The 19,420-nt window shown below is 41.4% G+C and overlaps 2 protein-coding genes across 4 annotated transcripts in view; both read left to right on the forward strand.

The window, feature by feature from the left end:
- Window positions 1-19,420, forward strand: part of ARMH3 (armadillo like helical domain containing 3) — a 196,237-nt gene that overhangs the window by 151,726 nt on the left and 25,091 nt on the right. For all 3 annotated transcript variants that reach the window (XM_037497405.2, XM_037497406.2, XM_054690559.1), the window contains one exon: window positions 8,391-8,469. In XM_037497405.2, coding sequence (XP_037353302.1) covers window positions 8,391-8,469 — 79 coding nt within the window. The remainder of the gene's footprint in view (window positions 1-8,390; window positions 8,470-19,420) is intronic.
- Window positions 12,134-12,527, forward strand: LOC119234461 (60S ribosomal protein L39). Its single transcript, XM_037497407.2, has one exon. The coding sequence runs from the start codon at window positions 12,208-12,210 to the stop codon at window positions 12,361-12,363; it is 156 nt and encodes a 51-aa protein (XP_037353304.1). The 5' UTR covers window positions 12,134-12,207; the 3' UTR covers window positions 12,364-12,527.

The raw sequence follows: 19,420 nt of genomic DNA on the forward strand, positions 1-19,420 counted from the left end.
GAGTGTTGAGAATAAGAGAACTTCCCCCAACATTTATTCCAGAGTTCTTTGTTCAACCTCAATGTAGACATTCTCTGCCAAATGCAGACCTTTTAATCTAAAGATAAGTATATAACCAGGAATTGAACTTTTCTTATCTCAAGGTGGGATTGGTCCGCCCTGCACATATGCCTTCCAGGAAGTGCCAGTCTTATGCACCTCTCCGCCATTTGTACTACTGTGTCACAGAGGTCTCTCTAGAAGCTCAAGCTCCACCTGCTGTGATTTACAAATTAGTCAATGACCCAGTGAGCTCCTTTTCCTCCTGCTGCCAGCATGGCTGGCATCAACAAACTCTAGAAAAGTTACTTAGTGAAACACCTTGAGATCTGTGAATTTTTTGTGAAATTGGTTGCTGGAGAAAGCTGCTTACTCAAGAACTATTGGATTCAACAGGGCTTAACCATTTTTCTTTTTGTAAACAACTTATTCACATATGATACCTACTTTTTCTTTGTCACTTGTGCTTTTGGTGTCCTATCTAAGAAATCATTGCCTAACCCAAGGTGATGAAAATTTACTTTTATATTGTTTTTTAAGAATCTTACAGTTTTTAGATCTTATATTTAGATCTGTGATCCATTTTGAGTTAATTTTATGTATGGCATGAGGTGGAAGTTCAACTTCATTCTTTTGTAGGTATTTAGTTGTCTCAACACCATTTGTTGAAAAGATTATTCCCAAAGGGAGCCTTAATCTTTTCATAATGGATGTGTTTTCACACTCATTGTCCACTCATACCTTCCTCATCCTTAAATTTGGTACCTTATCTTTCTCCCACTGAGAGTCAGGTTTGAGTCCTAGTCTCAGACTATGGCCGGGTGGGATAGTGTGGAATCACAACCCAGGTGAACCCTGGTAGCCTCCAAACTTCCTGGGAAGGAAAGGGTATTTCAGTCACTACAAAGACATATGTCACTCATTGAGGGCTGACTTAGCCTGGTTTCACTGTTTTGACATTTCTTTGCTATCTCAGAACATATTACTCTTTCAACAGTATGAAGTTCTGAGAACCTTAATGGGAAACTTCCAAACCCTCTCTAATTCCTTGTCAAAGAGTGGATGGAGGTATAGTGTTTCGCCTATATTGCCTTCTATATATTTTATGGTTTCTGGTTTTATGTCTAGTTCTTTAATCCATTTTGAGTTGGTTTTTGTGCATGGTATGAGGCAGTAGTCAAGCTTCTTTCTTTTGCATGTAGCAACCCAGTTTCCCCAGGACCATTAATTGAACAAACTTTCTTTGCTCCTTTGTCAAAGATTAGTTTACCGTAAATCTGTGGGCTTATTTCTCGATTTTCTATTTGGTTCCATTGGTCCATGTGTCTGTTCTTGTTCCACTACCATGCAGTTTTGATTATTATGGCTTTGTAGTATAGTTTGAAATCTGGGAGTGTGATGCCTCCATTCCCTTCTCTTTTTTATTTTTTTCAGGAGAGCTTTGGCTATTCGGGGTTTGGGGTGGCTCCATATGAATTTCATCAATATTTGTTCCATTTCTTTGAAGAATGTCACTGAAATTTTTTTTAAAGATTTATTTATTTATTTATGCAAGATTGATTGATTGATTGATTGATTTATACAAGCACTGGGTACAGTCAGAAGCATGGGAGGGCAAGAGAATTCACCAGAGCCAGAGCGGGGAGCAGAGCAGGCAGAAGGACCGAAATACACTGCTGAGGGGAGCAGCAGGCGGCAGGAGAGGTCTGTGCGCCATGTGGGACCCTCCTCCAGTGGCCGGGGAGCAGCTGGGGATCGAACTGGCGCTGCAGAGGCTGCGGGCAGCTTCGCAACCCAGCACTCAACCACTGTGCCACTGGGGAGGCCCTGTCACTGAAATTTTTATTGGAATAGCATTGAATCTGTAAATTGCATCTGGTAGGATGGCCATTTTGATAATGTTAATTCTTCCAATCCATGAGCAGGGAATGTCTTTCCATTTCTTTGTGTCTTCTCCTATTTCTTTTAACAGTGTTTTATAGTTTTCTTTGTATAGGTCCTTTATCTCTTTTGTTAGGTTTATTCCCAAGTATTTGATTTTTTTTATTTCAATAATAAAAGGGATGACTCATCACCCAAAGCAGTGATAGTGAAGGCAAAGATAAAAAGCTGGGACTACCTCATATTAAAGAGCTTCTGTACAGCAAAAGAGACAGTAACCAAAACAAAGAGAAACCCCACCGACTGGGAGAACATTTTTGTACGCAACAGTAATGATAAAGGACTGATCACAAAAAACTACAAAGAGCTGAAGAGACTCAGCAAAAACAAAGTAAATAATCCAGTCAAAAAATGGCAGAAGAGCTAAAAAAGAAACTTCTCCAAAGAGGAAATGCAAATGGCCAACAGGCATATGAACAAATGTTCAACATCACTTGTAATCAGGGAAATGCAAATCAAAACTACAATGAGATACCATCTTACACCAGTGAGAATGGCACATATTAAAAAAACTAGCAACAACAAATGTTGGCGAGGTTGTGGAGAAAAAGGAACTCTGCTGCACTGTTGGTGGGAGTGCAAACTGGTCCAACCACTATGGAGAGCTGTGTGGAGATTCCTCAACCTACTAAAGATAGAGCTTCCATATGATCCAGCAATTCCACTCCTAGGTATTTACTCAAAGGACACAGAAACATCAATTCCAAAGGGCACCTGCACCCCTATGTTTATTTTTTTTTTAAGATTTATTTATTTATTTGTTTATTTATTTATACAAGCACTGGGTACAGTCAGAAGCGCGGGAGGGTGAGAGAATTCACCAGAGCCAGAGCGGGGAGCAGAGCAGGCAGAAGGACCGAAGTACACTGCTGGGGGGAGCAGCGGGCGGCAGGAGAGGTCTGCGCGCCATGTGGGACCCTCCCCTGGAGGCCAGGGATCGAACCTGCGCTGTAGAGGCTGCGTGCAGCTTCGCAAACCAGCGCTCAACTGCTGTGCCACCGGGGAGGTCCTGCACCCCTATGTTTATAGCAGCATCATTTACAATAGCTAAGCTATGGAAACAACCCAAATGCCAAAAAATAGATGACTGGATCAAGAAGATGTGGTACATATGCACAATGGAATATTACTCAGCATTCAAAAAAGATAAACTCATGCCTGCAGTTTGCAGCAACATGGATGGAGCTAGAAGGGATCATGCTCAGCGAAATAAGTCAGAAAGAAAAAGAAAAATACCGGATGGTCTCACTCATAGCAGGAATTTAGAAAACCTAAATAAGAGACCGGGAAAAAGACTAATTAATACAAAGTAAAAATCACCAAGCAACTATAAACCAGAGACACAGTATGGGGGTGGGGAGCAGCGGGGAAAGGAAAGACTAGAGTCAAAATAAGGGAGGAGGTGCAATTGTATGGGGAATATAACCAAAATGAAAATGCATACATTGTGCAAAGATGAAAAAAGATGTAAGAATTATATAAAATAAAATATTTAAATTAAAAAAGTTAAAAAATAAATAGATATAATTATAGCAAGAAAAAAAAAAGAATGTACTTTTGATACAATATGATGAAAATGGCATGTCCCCTCTGGGATTTTCCTTTAAAGTCCCATAACTAACCTCAATTTAATCATGAGGAAAAAAAATTAATTCTAATGAAGAAATAGTCTACAAAATCTCAACCAGTATTTCCCAAAACTGTCAAGGTAATCGAAAAATAGGAAAAGTCTGAGAAATTACAGGCAAGAGGAATCTAAGAAGACCAGTAGACGTAATGTGTTTTCTTGAAAGATACTGGAGCAGAAAAAGACATTAGGTGAAGATTAAAATAAAGTATGATCTTTAGTCAATAATAATGTATTAATATTGGTTGATTCATTGTATTAAATAAATGACATTAAAATGGGAAAACATTAATAATGGGAAAACGAGCATGGGGTATATGGAAATTTTCTGTATTATCTTGCCAATTTTTCAATAAATCTAAACTGTTCTAACATAAAGAAAAAAAGAATGTGGTACATATACACAATGGAATATTACTCAGCAATCAAAAAAGATAAACTCATGCAATTTGCAGCAACATGGATGGAGCTAGACAGGATCATGCTCAGCGAAATAAGCCAGAAAGAAAAAGAAAAATACCAGATGCTCTTACTCATAGCAGGAATTTAGAAAAGCTAAATAAGGGACCAGGAAAAAGACTAATTATAATAAAGTAAAAATCAAAATCAACAAGCAACTATAAATCAGAGACACACTACAAGGGTGAGGGGGAGGGAGTAGGGTCAAAATAAGGGGGGTGGGAATTGTATGGGGAATATAACCAAGATGAAAATGCATACATTATGCAAAAATGAAAAATGATGTAAAAATATATAAAATAAAATAAACCACAAAAATAAATAAATAAATAATAAAGCAAAAAAAAGGCAAAATAAAAAAAAAGCAATTGGTTAGACATTGAAAAAAAAAAAAAGAGTGGATGGAGAACAGCCAGTGTCAGACTATTTTTCTTACCTCTCGATTAAGACTAGGCCCTGCTCTAATAAGTACTCAGATTTTACAGATAGTGGCAAGGAAACTTAGGCAGAGGCCTATACCCTGTGCCCTTTCTGGGTCCTAAGTTAGAGATTGCTAACTAGATTTAGACTGTTTTCCTCTCTCAGGTTTCCAAACAGTCCCCTGACTTGCCTGGTGGGAAATTTTTTTTTTTTAATATTTTATTTTATATAATTCTTACATCATTTTTCATTTTTGCACAATGTATGCATTTTCATTTTGGTTATATTCCCCATACAATTGCACCTCCCCCCTAATTTTGACCCTAATCCTTCCTCTCCTCGCCACCCCACCCCCATAGTGTGTCTCTGGTTTATAGTTGCTTGTTGATTGTGATTTTCACTTTGTATTAATTAGTCTTTTTCCTGGCCCCTTATTTAGGTTTTCTAAATTCCTATGAGTGAGACCATCCGGTATTTTTCTTTTTCTTTCTGACTTATTTCGCTGAGCATGATCCCTTCTAGCTCCATCCATGTTGCTGCAAACTGCAGGCATGAGTTTATCTTTTTTGATCGCTGAGTAATATTCCATTGTGCATATGTACCACATCTTCTTGATCCAGTCATCTATTTTTGGGCATTTGGGTTGTTTCCATAGCTTAGCTATTGTAAATAGTGCTGCTATAAACATAGGGGTGCAGGTGCCCTTTGGAATTGATGTTTCTGTGTCCTTTGAGTAAATACCTAGGAGTGGAATTGCTGGATCATATGGAAGCTCTATCTTTAGTAGGTTGAGGAATCTCCACACAGCTCTCCATAGTGGTTGGACCAGTTTGCACTCCCACCAACAGTGCAGCAGAGTTCCTTTTTCTCCACAACCTCGCCAACATTTGTTGTTGCTAGTTTTTTTAATATGTGCCATTCTCACTGGTGTAAGATGGTATCTCATTGTAGTTTTGATTTGCATTTCCCTGATTACAAGTGATGTTGAACATTTGTTCATATGCCTGTTGGCCATTTGCATTTCCTCTTTGGAGAAGTTTCTTTTTTAGCTCTTCTGCCATTTTTTGACTGGATTATTTACTTTGTTTTTGCTGAGTCTCTTCAGCTCTTTGTAGTTTTTTGTGATCAGTCCTTTATCATTACTGTTGCGTACAAAAATGTTCTCCCAGTCGGTGGGGTTTCTCTTTGTTTTGGTTACTGTCTCTTTTGCTGTACAGAAGCTCTTTAATATGATGTAGTCCCAACTTTTTATCTTTGCCTTCAGTGTCACTAGGATACCTTGAAGTTCTCTGTTCTCCAGACAACCCTAGTTCAGTTTACTCAGAATTTTTAAAAAACACTTTTTTAAATGTTTACTAAAAAATTGAAGGGGAAAAAAATACCCACAAAAACGTACACATGAAATGGATACATTTACAAAATACAGATTCTTTTTTTTATGATACCTAAGGACTAAAGTAGATTCGTTTGACCATTGGACTTCCTTTCCTTCAATCCTATTGCTCTTGAATGCTAGACGCTTTGACTTTGCCAATGGACTCTAAGTTACTAGGTTTGGTGGAATTCTCAGTTCATCTTTAAAGCTGTCCCTCTCCCTGGTCTTCTTTTTTTTTTTTTTTGTGGGACCCTCGCCGGTGGCCGGGTATTGAACTGGCGTTGCAGAGGCTACGAGCAGCCTCGCAACCCAGCACTCAACCGCTGCGCCACCAACTCCCTGGTCTTCTTATTGGGTTTAGGCTCCAGGTTTTCCTTCCTGCTCCTGAATTGTGGTTATCTCTGCAAATGTGTTCACACTCACCTTCTAAGTGAGAAGAATATTTCACCCTCACGGTGTCACAAATTCCTACCCACTTTGGATTTAGACCAAACCACCATGTTAGTTTACAGATAACATCTCTACCCTTCTTGTTAGTTTCTGGAAAAATAAGTTGTTGGAACTCTTCTCTTGCTCCTGACCCATTTCTATCTTATTTGATTTATTCATTCATGTAATATTTATTATCATCTGTGTGCCAGGAAATGCACTAAATGTTTGCCATTGCTGTATTATATAAGTATTGTGAGAATTCACTGATTTAGTCACTGTTTCAATAAATATTTATTGTATGCCTAGAAGTGCTATCCTAGGTATTGTGCTAAGTGTTAAGTTGTTAAGTATTATTCCTACTTTTTCCTTCAATGAGACATGTAGCTTGCCACAATTTATTCCAAATAACAATCAGCCAAACTAGGACTCCAAGCCATGTTTTTTATTTTATTTTATTTTAGATTTATTTTATTTATTTATTCATAGAAGAGCTGGGGTATAGGCCAGAGGTGCGGGGCATGAGAGAATTCACCAGAGACAGTGGAGAGTAGAACAAGCAGATTGACTGAAATACACTGCTAAAGGAAACAACAGGCAAGACAGGCGAGGTCTGCTGAGGCATGTGGATTAGCTCCCTGGCTGGGGACTAGACTCAGGCCATAGTGGTGATAGCACTGAGACTTCACCCCTAGGCCTCCAAGAAGGCCCCAACCTTGACAGTCTTAAGGTGTACTGGCCAGGTATTCTATAAAGTGACCCCCAACCTGGGTCTTTTTGATGTTTTTCTCATGAGTAGATTGAGGTCATGGGGTTTTTGAAAGTATACAACAGAGGTCAAGTCCTTTTCATCAGACCCTACCAGGGAATACATGACATCACTGGCATTGTTCACCTTCATCTCTTAGTTAAGGTGGTATTCACCAAGTTTCTTTAGTTTCTCTATCCTTTGAAAATAAGTCACTAAGTCTAGCCCACCCTCAGTGAGAATGAGTATTTTTTTATAGATTTACTTATGCATGCAAGAACTGGGATGTGTACTCCAGAGGTGTGGGGATGAGAGAATTCATCAGAGACAGAGTGGGGAGCAGAACAGGCAGATGTACAGAAATACACTGCTGAGGGGAACAGCAGGTGAGACAGGAGAGGTCTGCTGCGCCATGTGGGTAGCTCCTTGGCCGTGGATGTAACTTGTGCTGCAGTGACTGCTGATAGCTTCATAGTGCTGAGACTTAACCCTTGTGCTTCCAGGGAGGTCCGAGAATGAGTATTAAACTTCATCTCCTAAAGGGGAAAATATCTACACATAATATTGGAAATTGTTCTGTTAGAAAAGTAAGTCTGTTTTCCCCACTGATTTAATAAATTTTGTGGCAATATGTACTTATACTAAACCCTAATCTAAAGGGTTTAGATTAGAGTGGAGTGGAGGGGCTACACTACACAAGACATGACTCAGAACTATACTAAAGCATTGATTTCATAGAAACTTATTTCCAATTTAGAGAATTTTAAGTGGTAAGTTTGATAAGACTTGGTGACTTTGAGTGGAAGGCAGTGGTGGAAAAGGGGGTGTTTGAAACCATACTCTGATTTTGGGTTGAATAGCTGGAAATAAAATTTTGATTTTAAATACTAGCAAACAAGTATGAAGATTGGTGCTAAGCTTCAATAAAGCTCAACTTCTTCAGAGACTGTTTTTGTCTTGTTTTACTGAGTGTCCTGTTCTCCCAAGTCAGAGGAAGCTACTTTCTGACCGAAACACAGGGCCCCCTAGTGGAAAGGCCCCTGGGTCCTGTTTCTTATATGAAGGACCTTTGTGTTTTGTTTTTGTAGGGTTTAGGGGCTTTTACCTAGTTCATTTGCAGAACAGAGATGCTTGATTCTGTCTTCTGTCTAGCAGATCGTTAAACCCTTTCCATTTTAGAATTACCATTTTACCCCCATATGACCTCATGTTCGATAAGAGGATTGTTGCCCTCTAATACTCATTCCCTTACTCTAGTATTCTGAGCCAGAAGATTCACATACTTGTTTTTTTTTTTTTTTTAAACTCATTTATCCATCTGGTGCTATATTAATGTTAATTCTTTGTTTCAGAGCCATCATCAACCACTTTAACCCCAAAATTGAATCCTACGCTGCTGTGAATCACATATCCCAACTGTCAGAGGAGCAGGTAAGCCTCTACTCTCTCCATAGTGACCTAGTTGGTGGCTCAGATCAAGCAGTTGCAGTCTTTCTGATGGCAGAGGAATTCTGTGACTGAGTTTCCAGTGGGAGTGGCAAAAGCCAGGCTGCTAAGAGGAATTAGTAAGGGATTTGTTGATAGTACTTTAAATAGAGTGGTGGTTTCTGCTTTGTGTTATATGAGGGAGTTGTTTAATTACATAGAAGATATGTAGGTGAAAATGTGGTGAATTATTATTTTAAAGTGGGTGATAAGGCATTTCTTTTTAACATTTTAGGCAGAGAATCATTTGATTTTTGAAAATAAGAAAGGAGAACTTAGAAATGGATGAAACAGTCAGTTAGAAAATTCTTGAGCTCAGTTTAATTTAAGACTGTTTGGCTTCCCTTTAAAACATGAGCCCTTGCTGGTACAGATTTTCCTTAGTAATTGAGTTCTGTTTGCCTTGAGCAATTATTTTTGAGCAGATTTTTCTGTGGTGTGGACTAAGTTGGAGATGCAGATAGTGTTGTGTGTTTGTTTTCCTTGAGTCTGGCCTGATTTCCCCTTTTCCCAAAGTGCTTGCACTTGGCTCTGTATTATATAAAAGTACAAATGGGGCTTTAACATGGCATGGGATTGAACTTGATGCTGCAGAATGAGACTCTTGAGTCCTAAAAGTACAAAAGCACAAAATGAGATATCCTATTAACACAATCCTCCTTCTTCCCCCATTATTCCCCAGTTGAAGGGGCCAGGGTATTCCAGAGGTGAGAATCTAGGTAAAGACTCCAAGTTAATTAAAAAACAAAACAAAGAAAGAATATATGCTGTGCTCTCCCTTCTTTGCCAGTGTATGGTTGTAACCTTCTCTGAGCCTTTTGCTGGCTCACAGCTATGCTGTGCCCATGTATTCCAATGTTCCTGAAAGCTATTCAGCTATTCAGCTCTCCCAATGAGGCACCAAGCAAGCCTTTTTCCCTAACACACAGACTTCTCAGTATTCTCTCCAGTGGCTCTTTCCTCAGCCAGATGGATAGGACACTGTTAGTCTATCAGTTGTTCCTTTTGACATATTTGTTCTCTTTTGTGAGGCCAGCTGTGAGACTCCATCCTCATATTTAAACTGCTTTTATGAATGGCTTTCATTTTCTTTTTTCTTCTTCTGCCTGTGGATCAGTCATGAGTTCCATTTTTTGATGCTGCTGTTCCTCTGTGAGGTGCTTCAAGATGCTACTCTTCCTGTTGGGTCAGTTTAAATCAGTGTTTCTCTATCATTTTTATGCAAATGAATTCAACATCTTGAGTTTTGTACAGTGAAAGGGTGACTTTCCAACCACAGTAAGCTGTGGTTAGTTTAAAAGCTTTAAAGGAAAAAAAAAGAAGACACATTTTCCCTGTCAGCCACGTGCAGTTTTCATCCCCCAGCAGCTTGGGAAGGTCAAGCTGAAATCTTTCTACAGCAGTTGCAGCCACAGACCAATAATAAAAATCCATTCTGGTGCTGAAGGCAATCTGGAAAGGGATGATTAGCAAGCACGTGTCCTCACCCTCCTCCAACTTCTTTCAAAGTTAAATGAAGTGATGAAAGTGCCTCTCAAAGAGTCTACAAATCAGAGATGAAGCTATTTTTATTGATCTGTAGAGGGAGAATCCATGGTCTTATTTGGGAATCTGGAAGGGATAGAAGCTCTCAAAAGATTTATTTACTTAGTCAAGAAATAATTATATGCCTCCCCTATACAGGTGTGGGGTTGGATAGTGGGGAATCAGTGGCGAATAATCTAAATGTGTTCTTGCTCCCACACTCCTGACCAATCTTACCAATCTTCTTGCTTAGGGAGGAGGAAAGGGTGATACTGTTAGTTGTTGCTTCTCTTCCCTGACTTTGAAGGGTGCTAAATGACAGCATTAGGATATACTTAGCTTTATTCTCAGCACTATCAGATTAGAAATATTTGACTGCTTTGTGAATCATGTGTGGCAGCACTTCTCTCTCTTCACTTATGAACACTAATACTAATATTAATATCACTTAATGTTAAGTGTATTCACACCTTCTCCAAGAGCTGGCTGTGGGATGCAGTAGGGCCTGCTGTTGTTAGCAGCAAACTAAATAAAAAGAAAAAAATTAGGAACTTAATCCCCAAGTTGATTCTAAAGTACTCCTAAAATAAAACCTAAAGACCATGGATGGGAGTTAACTGGAATTTATAACACTTAATAAGATGGCAAACAAGAGAGGACTCTTTGCTAGATCTGCCTGCCCAGCCTGCCGTTTTCTCTGGCAAGAGACTGGTGATTTTTTAATTTCTGACAACCCCTAGATACATTCTAGCCTCTATTTGAGGCATTTCAACTTGATGATTGTAAATTCATTATTGCTAAATTTATTTATTTATTTTTTTTATAGAGGCATGTTTTTATTTATTTATTTATTATATTTGTTTGTTTTGTTTATACATGCACTGGGTACAGTCAGAAGCGCGGGAGGGTGAGAGAATTCACCAGAGCCAGAGTGGGGAGCAGAGCAGGCAGAAGGACTGAAGTACACTGCTGAGGGGAGCAGCGGGCGGCAGGAGAGGTCTGCGCGCCATGTGGGACCCTCCTCTGGTGGCCGGGGAGCAGCCGGGGATCGAACCGGCGCCGCAGAGGCCGCAGGCAGCTTCGCAACCCAGGGCTCAACCGCTGCACCACCGGGGAGGCCCCATTATTGCTAAATTTAAAAAGCCCAGTGTTTCAGTGTTTCACACTGGGGTTTCTTTTCAGATGTCCAAAAGATAAATGACATTTTTTTCCTATTAATTCTCACTGGCTTCGAGGAGGATAAAGCTGTTTAATCACTTAATACCCTCAGCATGACTGAAAGGCTGTGCATTTTGTAGTATAATAAATTGCTTGCATTTTTATATCAATACACAGGTATCATATTTATCTGGAGTTGATTGTAAAGTTTGTTCATTTAACTCCTTTTTGTGTATGGTAAAATATACATAAAATTTACCATCTTAATCATTTCTAAGTATACAGTTTACTCGCATTAAGTACCTTCATGTAGTTGTGCACCCATCACCACCATCTAGCTACAGAACGTTTCATCTTCCCAAACTAAAACTCTGTTCCCATTAAACAGTATCTACCCCCATCTCTCCTCCCTGCAGCCCCTGGTAACTACTGTTCTACTTTCTGTTTCCTTGTATTTGACGACTCTAGGAATCTCATGCAAGTGGAATCATACACTATTTAGAGAATTATTGAGTACTCTGGAACTGTGTGTAAAATATGTACCTATCTTTTTTTCTTTAAGAGGGCCCATCATTCACAAAATTTACAACCAGTATTTGACACAAACCTGCAAATTTCTTCCTTAAGAATCACTAGCTTTGGTGGGCCTCCCCGGTGGCGCAGCGGTTGAGCGCTGGCTTGCGAAGCTGCCCGCGGCCTCTGCCGCGGCTGCTCCCCGGCCACCAGAGGAGGGTCCCACATGGCGCGCAGACCTCTCCTGCCGCCCGCTGCTCCCCTCAGCAGTGTACCTTGGTCCTTCTGCCTGCTCTGCTCCCCGCTCTGGCTCTGGTGAATTCTCTCACCCTCCCGCGCTTCTGACTGTACCCAATGCTTGTATAAACAAAACAAACAAACAAACAAATAAATAAATGAATAAAAACATGCCTCCATTAAAAAAAAAAAAAGGGAGCTCTCGCTCCTTCCCGCCGCCATCGCGCTGTGTGCGCTTACCTCTTCCCCGCCATGTCTTCTCACAAGACTTTCAGGATCAAGCGATTCCTAGCCAAGAAACAAAAACAGAACCGTCCCATTCCCCAGTGGATTCGGATGAAAACTGGTAATAAAATCAGGTACAATTCCAAGAGGAGACACTGGAGAAGAACCAAGCTGGGTCTGTAAGGAATCGCACGGAGATGGCGCGCATATTTATGCTGTATTGAGATCAGTAGCATCTACCATGTCAGTAAAAACATCACTGCTTTGTGGACTTGTGTTCTCTTGGTACACCTCTGTACCTGGCTCTGTAATAAATATGTGAGCTGTTTAAAAAAAAAAAAAAAAAGGGAGACCCTCCTCTTTAAAAAAAAAAAAAAGAATCACTAGCTTTGGGCCTCCCTGTGGCATAAGAGGTTAAGTCTCAGCACTATAAAGCGATCCGCAGCCAGCTGCTGTGGCATGAGTTCTATCCCCAGCCAGGGAGCTGACCCACATGGCACAGCAGACCTCTCCTGTCTCACCAGGTGCTCCTCTCAGTAGTGTATGTCAGTAGATCTGCCTGTTCTGCTCCCCACTCTGTCTCTGGTGAATCCTCTCACCCCTCCTCCCCCACTCTTATGGCCTACACCCCAGCTCTTGTGTGCATAAATAAATAAAATAAATTTTTTTTTTTTAGAAAAAAAGAATCACCAGCTTTAGCTGCTTTGAATAGTAGCTCATACTTTCATGCCCCCAGTGCTATCAGATCTTTGAAAATGCCCCTTGAGGTTCTTGAGTTCCTTTTAGGCTGTTCACTATTTGTTTAGTTTTATAAATGCTTTTTTTTTTTTAATTTTGTTTTTGTTTGTTTTTGTTTTTGTTTTTTTAAAGATTGATTTATTTATTTATACAAGCACTGGGTACAATCAGAGTCAGGGGAGGGTGAGAGAACTCACCAGAGCCAGAGCAGAGAGCAGAACAGGCAGAGTGACGAAGTACACTGCTGAGGGGAGCAGCGACAGCAGGAGAGGTCTGCGTGCCATGTGGGACCCTCGCCCGGCGGCTGGGGATTGAACCTGCGCTGCAGAGGCTGCAGGCAGCTTCACAGCCCAGCGCCCAACTGCTGCGCCACCGGGGAGGCCCAATGCTTTTTTTTTTTTTTTTTAAGAAAAAAATTATTTATTGAGCCTCCCTGGTGGCACAAGGGGTTGAGCACAGCACTATGAAGCTATCCACAGCCTCTGCAGCATGAGTTCGATCCCTGGCTGGGGATTTCAGTGTATTTCAGCACATCTTCCTGTTCTGTTCCCCACTCTGTCTCTGGTGGATCCTCTCACCCCCTGTACCTCTGGCCTGTACCCCAGTTCTTGTATGCATAAATCAATCAATCTTTTTTTTTTAAGATTTATTTATTTAGTTATACAAGAACCGGCATACAGGCCAGATGCGTGGGAGGGTGAGAGGATTCACCAGAGACAGAGCAGGGAACAGAACAGGCAGACTGATGAAATACACTGCTGAGGGAAGCAGTAGGCGCGACAGGAGAGGTTTGCCACGCCACGTGGGACCCTCGCCGGCCGACCTGCTAGAATCAAACCAGCGCTGCAGAGGCTGCGAACAGCTTCACAGCATCGCGCTCAACCGCCTGCACCACCAGGGGAGGCCCAATAAATAAATCTTTAAAAAAAAAAAAAGAACTTCAAGTTTTATGAGGAACATGGAGCCCGACACTTCAGCTGTGCACTTTTTGGCCCTTATTGTGCTTGGTCATTATTGAACAACGGCAGAGGGTGTGGGTGGTAGGCATGAGTGCTTTCGCCACAGCTACCAGAGTGAAGCCAAGTGGCTCGCGCAGGGCTTGAAATTTTAATCATCATCTCTCATAGGCCAAGGGTGTGGGAGAGGCAGCTCCAGCACACTGCTGGTTGTTGAGGAAGACTGCTAGTGTGGCTTTCTGAGTGGGAGGTGAGTGTAGTTCACTTTTCCCATGGGCACCACCTATATAAAGGTCTCCCCAGAGCAATCACCTCTGAGATCCCTGTGATGTTTTCTCATCTTAGAACAGGCCTTAAACACCATGCAAGGCACCCTTGGCAGAGACATCTGCTGGAGAGCTGAGATTTGAGACACCCACAATAGTCATAACTCAGTTTCCTGTAATACAGCCTGTACTCTTTGCACTGCCTCTCTGTAGCCCTGAGTGATGGTTGCTGTGGGAACCCTTGTTGAGTGTGAGCATGTGACAAAGTGCTAGCTGTCTGACCCTGCTTCTCTTGTTGCTTCTGTTTAGATTCTGGAATTTTAGTTGACCTGTTTGGCAGAAAAAAAAGTTTGGTATGAGTTGTTTGTTCCCTGGATTCACTATAGCAGGAAAGATGCAGATTCAGAAGCAGAGGAATTTTCCTACAAGCTGCTTAATCTCAGAAATCAACTTCATGTTATATATGGTATCTTACGATGTCCACATAAGAGGTTAAGCTCATTGTTTGCTGCTCAGATGATCATTCTTTTCCTGGGTACAGGAGATAAGCTGTCCTACCAGAGGCCCTAGATCAGGGGAGAATGTCTTGGATTTCAAATGGATGCAAATAAATAAAAGGAAAGGAACAGCTTGTAATTTTCAAGCTAGGCACTTTTACATAGGTTATTTACTTAATTCTTACATCAACTATTTGGGGTAAGGGCAATTATCTTTTTTTTTAGATGAGGATGCTAAAGAGACCAAGTAATTTATCCAAGGGCACACAGCTGTTAGTAGTAAAGCCATAATGTGAACCACGTCTGTCTAACTCCAAAGTCTGAGATTTTTCCATTTCCTCAGACTGGGGCATGTATAACAACCTGAGCTTGTCAGATTTTCTGAAGGAAGAGACAAGTCTAGGATAGGAAGGTGGAGGGATAAGCAGAAAGAGTGAAGATATCAGGAGAGTGAAGAACTTATTCCTGGGGCTTATGGACGTTCTTGGTTTGGGAAGAGTACTAAGCAGGGGCCTGTAGAGTTTGCCTGACCATTCAGCAGAATTGCCTAAGTAGAGGCCCCCTGGCACAGCATGATAACTTTATAAATGAGGGGAATCTTTATTCCACCCCAGCATGTCAGGAAGGTCACTGAATAATAAAACTTTTCCACATTCAAAGAGAAGATGGTGGGCCTCCCTGGTGGTGCAGCAGATTGAGTGCAGTGCTGTGAAGCTGTCTGCAGCCTCTGCAGCGCAGGTTCGATTCCCAGCTGGCCAGGGCGCTACCCACATAGTACAACAGACTTCTCCTGTCTTGCCCACTGCTCCCCTCAGCAGTGTATTTTGGTCCGTTTGCCTGTTCTGCACCCCACTCTGTCTCTGGTGAATCCTATCACCCTCCCACACCTCTGACCTGTATACCAGTTGTTGTTTTAAAAATAAATAAATCTTTTAAAAAAGAGAGAAGATGGTAGCTTTTGAAATAGTTTTTATTTAATAGATAACATATTTATGTGATTTAAAATCTAAAAGGTAGGGGCCTCCCCAGTGGCGCAGCGGTTGAGCGCTGGGTTGCGAAGCTGCCCGCGGCCTCTGCAGCGCCGGTTCGATTCCCAACTGCTCCCCGGCCACTGGAGGAGGGTCCCACATGGCGCGCAGACCTCTCCTGCCGCCCGCTGCTCCCCTCAGCAGTGTACTTCGGTCCTTCTGCCTGCTCTGCTCCCCGCTCTGGCTCTGGTGAATTCTCTCACCCTCCCGCACTTCTGACTGTACACAGTGCTTGTATAAATAAATAAATAAATCTAAAAAAATAAAAATAAAAAATAAAAAAAAAATCTAAAAGGTAACATTAAATTTTAATTGTTTTTAAAATAGTTGTTCCAGGCCTCCCTGGTGGCGCAGGGCTTAAAGACGCAGACATTTCCTCGTTCACCCACTGCTTCCCACTCTGTCTCTGGTGAATCCTCTCACCCCCCTGCACCTCTGGCCTACACCCCAGTTCTTGTATGCTTAAATAAATAAATCCTTTCAAAAAATAAAAGAATTCCATTTTGTTTGAAAAAGAGCATACTTTAGACTCTCAAAATTAATGTTTCACAGCTGAGCTGGATGAATGTAAGGTCAGTGGTGAAAGAGCTCAGCTTATTATTCACCTCTGCCATTGTCAGCGTTTTCAGTATGAATTTTGAAATGCCCATCACATAGAATTCTGGTCATCTTCAGTGAAGCTTCATTGGCAGTGCATAGGAGAAATCGTTTTGGAGCTTAAAGGAATTCCAGTGGTTGTCAGCTTATTTTTTAAAGATTTATTTTGTTTATTTATGCATACAAGAGCTGGGGTGCAGGCCTGAGTTGGGGTGGGGGGTGAGAGGATTCACCAAAGACAGAGTGGGGAGCAGAACAGGAGGTGGATTGACTGAAGTACACTGCTGAGGGGAGCAGCAAGCAGGACAGGAAAGGTCTGCTGCACCATGTGGGTCAGCTCCCTGGCTGAGGATCCAACTCATGCTGTAGTGGCTATGGATAGCTTTATAGTGCTGAGACTTAACCTTGTGCCAACAGGGAGGCCCCATTGTCAGCATTTAAAGAGGTCACAGGAGACAGCAGTCCTTGCTTTCTTGGTTAAACCCAAGAAGGATCCTTTATCCCAGTTATTAATGATACACATAGGTAGCATTAGTGTACACATAAGACTTTTCTCTTCAGCTTGTTGTTAGCCACTATCCTTCTTCCAGAAAGATCTTTGGGAACTTTTTATTTCCACCATGACCTCTTTCCCAGGAGTTGGCTGTATGCTCTGCAAGCATACCTTACCACTGTGGTAACCTCAGAAACCAGAAGTATCCCCCAGGTAAACTTTTGTCTCTGTTTTAAGCTATTTTAATTGGAAAAGTTTTGGTTAAGTACCAACAGCTCTTTGATTTTTACAACTACTCAAAGGAAATTGTAATTTTAAAAGTGATGCACCCCACTAGAAGGGAAACTATAGCTAGACCACAAATTCTATTAAAGAATTCTGTTAAGAAGAAGTACATGATTCCTGGCAGGGTGGCAGAGATTCATATCAACTTGTGAGTTAGGAGTAGAGACAGGGTTTTGGGTTGTTTGTTTGGTTTGATTTCTTTTGGGTTTTTGTTTTGTTTTGTTTTTTGTTGGGTTTTTTTTTTTTTTTTTTTGGTCACCCTCTAAAATGTGATCTGTTTCCAAGGCAAGAAACCTCATGTGGGGAACACAAAACATCTGCCTCCTTGTTTGAGATGGATGGGTTAACCTGCTTGCAGCAAACCATAAAGAAAAAGGCCTGCTAGTATTTTGTATTCTGTTTCCCCCACTCCATGTACTCTGGCTGTCTCTTAGTGTGATTCAGTGCCTTGCTTATGCATGGTAAGGACCTGGGCATGTTGGATCTGTAAGTAGTGCATAAAAAAGCTTTATAAGGGGTGTCTAGGGCTTCAACCAAATAAAGTCAGGGAGGTGGGGCAGCTGCCCAGGGAAATTAAAGATAGTCACTGTCACCACTTCTTTAACCAACTGATGACCTCTCACTAATCACCCACTGTGAGGTTCATTATCTGGTCCACCTTGCTGAAGGGCAGAGCCCATCTGTCAGATCAGTAAATCTCAGGAAAGTAGAGAGTCTTTTGGAAGTAAGCTTGAAAAGAAAGCATGGATGGACTGGGACAACTGGCCAGCTTAATTGGTTCTGAAATTGAGTTGGGTCCTGAAGTACAAGAAATGAAAATAGAATTTAAAAAAGGGGGTGGGGGAGGAACCTTTTACATGTTATAAACAGAGTGGCCGTATAGAGGATATAGTTACCTTTTAATAGGCATCATCTTTTTAACCTAAGAGATTTGTGTTCACCTTTTAGATCCTTGTTTCCAAACAATTATGTTGGATGATTGTGTCCTAGAGAGATATTCAGGTTATCTTGAGTAGAAGTTACTGTAAGTACCCAGTGGAGAGAGAAATGTTCACTCAGTAGGGTTTATGGTTTTATTATCAGTTTGCTATTTGTTCTAGCTTTTGTGCTCTTGGCTCGTTTTCTTTCTTTTTTTTAGCTGCTTTGAACTAAAGTGTTCAGAAAGAGAACCAATCCTGGGCTCCCAAGGATGCCCTGCGAATCTGCCAAGACTAAGAATTCTCTGTTTCTATTCCCTTTCTCTATTCCCTTCTCTTCCCTTAGTGCAATAAGACAAGGAATGGGTGCCCTGGATCAAGTTCCCTAGATTTTTTTCTTTTCTGTGCAAAAGCAGAGCAGTATCTGCATTACCAAGTGAGAGACTTATAAAAATGAGAAAATCTGGCCTCCCTGGTGGTGCAGCGGTTGAGCGCTGGGTTGTGAAGCTGCCCGCAGCCTCTGCAGCGCTGGTTCAATCCCTGGCTGCTCCCCGTCCACTGGAGGAGGGTCCCGCATGGCGCACAGACCTCTCCTGCCGCCTGCTGCTCCCCTCAGCAGTGTACTTGGGTCCTTCTGCCTGCTCTGCTCCCCGCTCTGGCTCTGGTGAATCCTCTCACCCTCCCGCCCTTCTGACTGTACCCAGTGCTTGTATAAATAAATAAATAAACAAACAAACAAATCTTTAAAAAAAAAAAATGAGAAAATCACATTAGCTCTTAAGGACTTCCCAGAATATTAATCAGAATCACCGCTTTCTTGCTTAGACTTTGCCTGTGTTTTCTCCTGTAGACCTCATTGAACTGATGTACCTGCAGTGCTTGCAACAGATCCCACACCTATGCTTTATAAACCTAAGAAGGACAGATAAACCTCCCTCTTCACCTTGTACCCTAGAAATATTGTCTCATTGTAAATCTATAAATGGTTGGCTGATAATAATGTATTTAGAGTGGGTTTTCAAAAGAAAAGACATTGTTCATCTCTGCCTCAGTTTCATAGAAAAGACAAAAGCAGAACATTTGTTAGATGTCTTTAATACAGTGGAACCTCTAAGTCCCTTAGCTTGGCAAATGGTTGAGTTTGCCAGAAGGTTGAGGTAAGTACACCCACTTAAAAATCCCCATGTGGCTAGTGCCTTGCTGAAAATTATTCTAAACACAGTTGATTGCTACCCAGAGTTCAATCAGGGAGGATTGCCAGGAATGGATGAGAAGATCACAAGAAAGGGAATCTCTGGCATTGTCAAATCACTAAGAACTCCTAGCTTAAAGTTACTAATATATCAGTCTGAATTGCTATTGCCCCAATCAAAAATGGAACAGTAAGGGCCTCCCTGGTGGTGCAAGAGGTTAAGACGTAACCTGTGAAGCTGTCCACATCCTCTGTAGCATGAGTTCGATCC

This window comes from Talpa occidentalis, unplaced genomic scaffold (genome assembly GCF_014898055.3).
Source record: "Talpa occidentalis isolate TD23 unplaced genomic scaffold, MPIMG_talOcc4v2.1 talOcc4.8, whole genome shotgun sequence".
In the NCBI taxonomy this organism is placed as follows: Eukaryota; Metazoa; Chordata; class Mammalia; order Eulipotyphla; family Talpidae; genus Talpa; species Talpa occidentalis.

Excerpts from the sequence above, each read along its gene's own strand:
- LOC119234461 (XM_037497407.2), top strand. The coding sequence starts at position 12,208 with ATGTCTTCTCACAAGACTTTCAGGATCAAGCGATTCCTAGCCAAGAAA.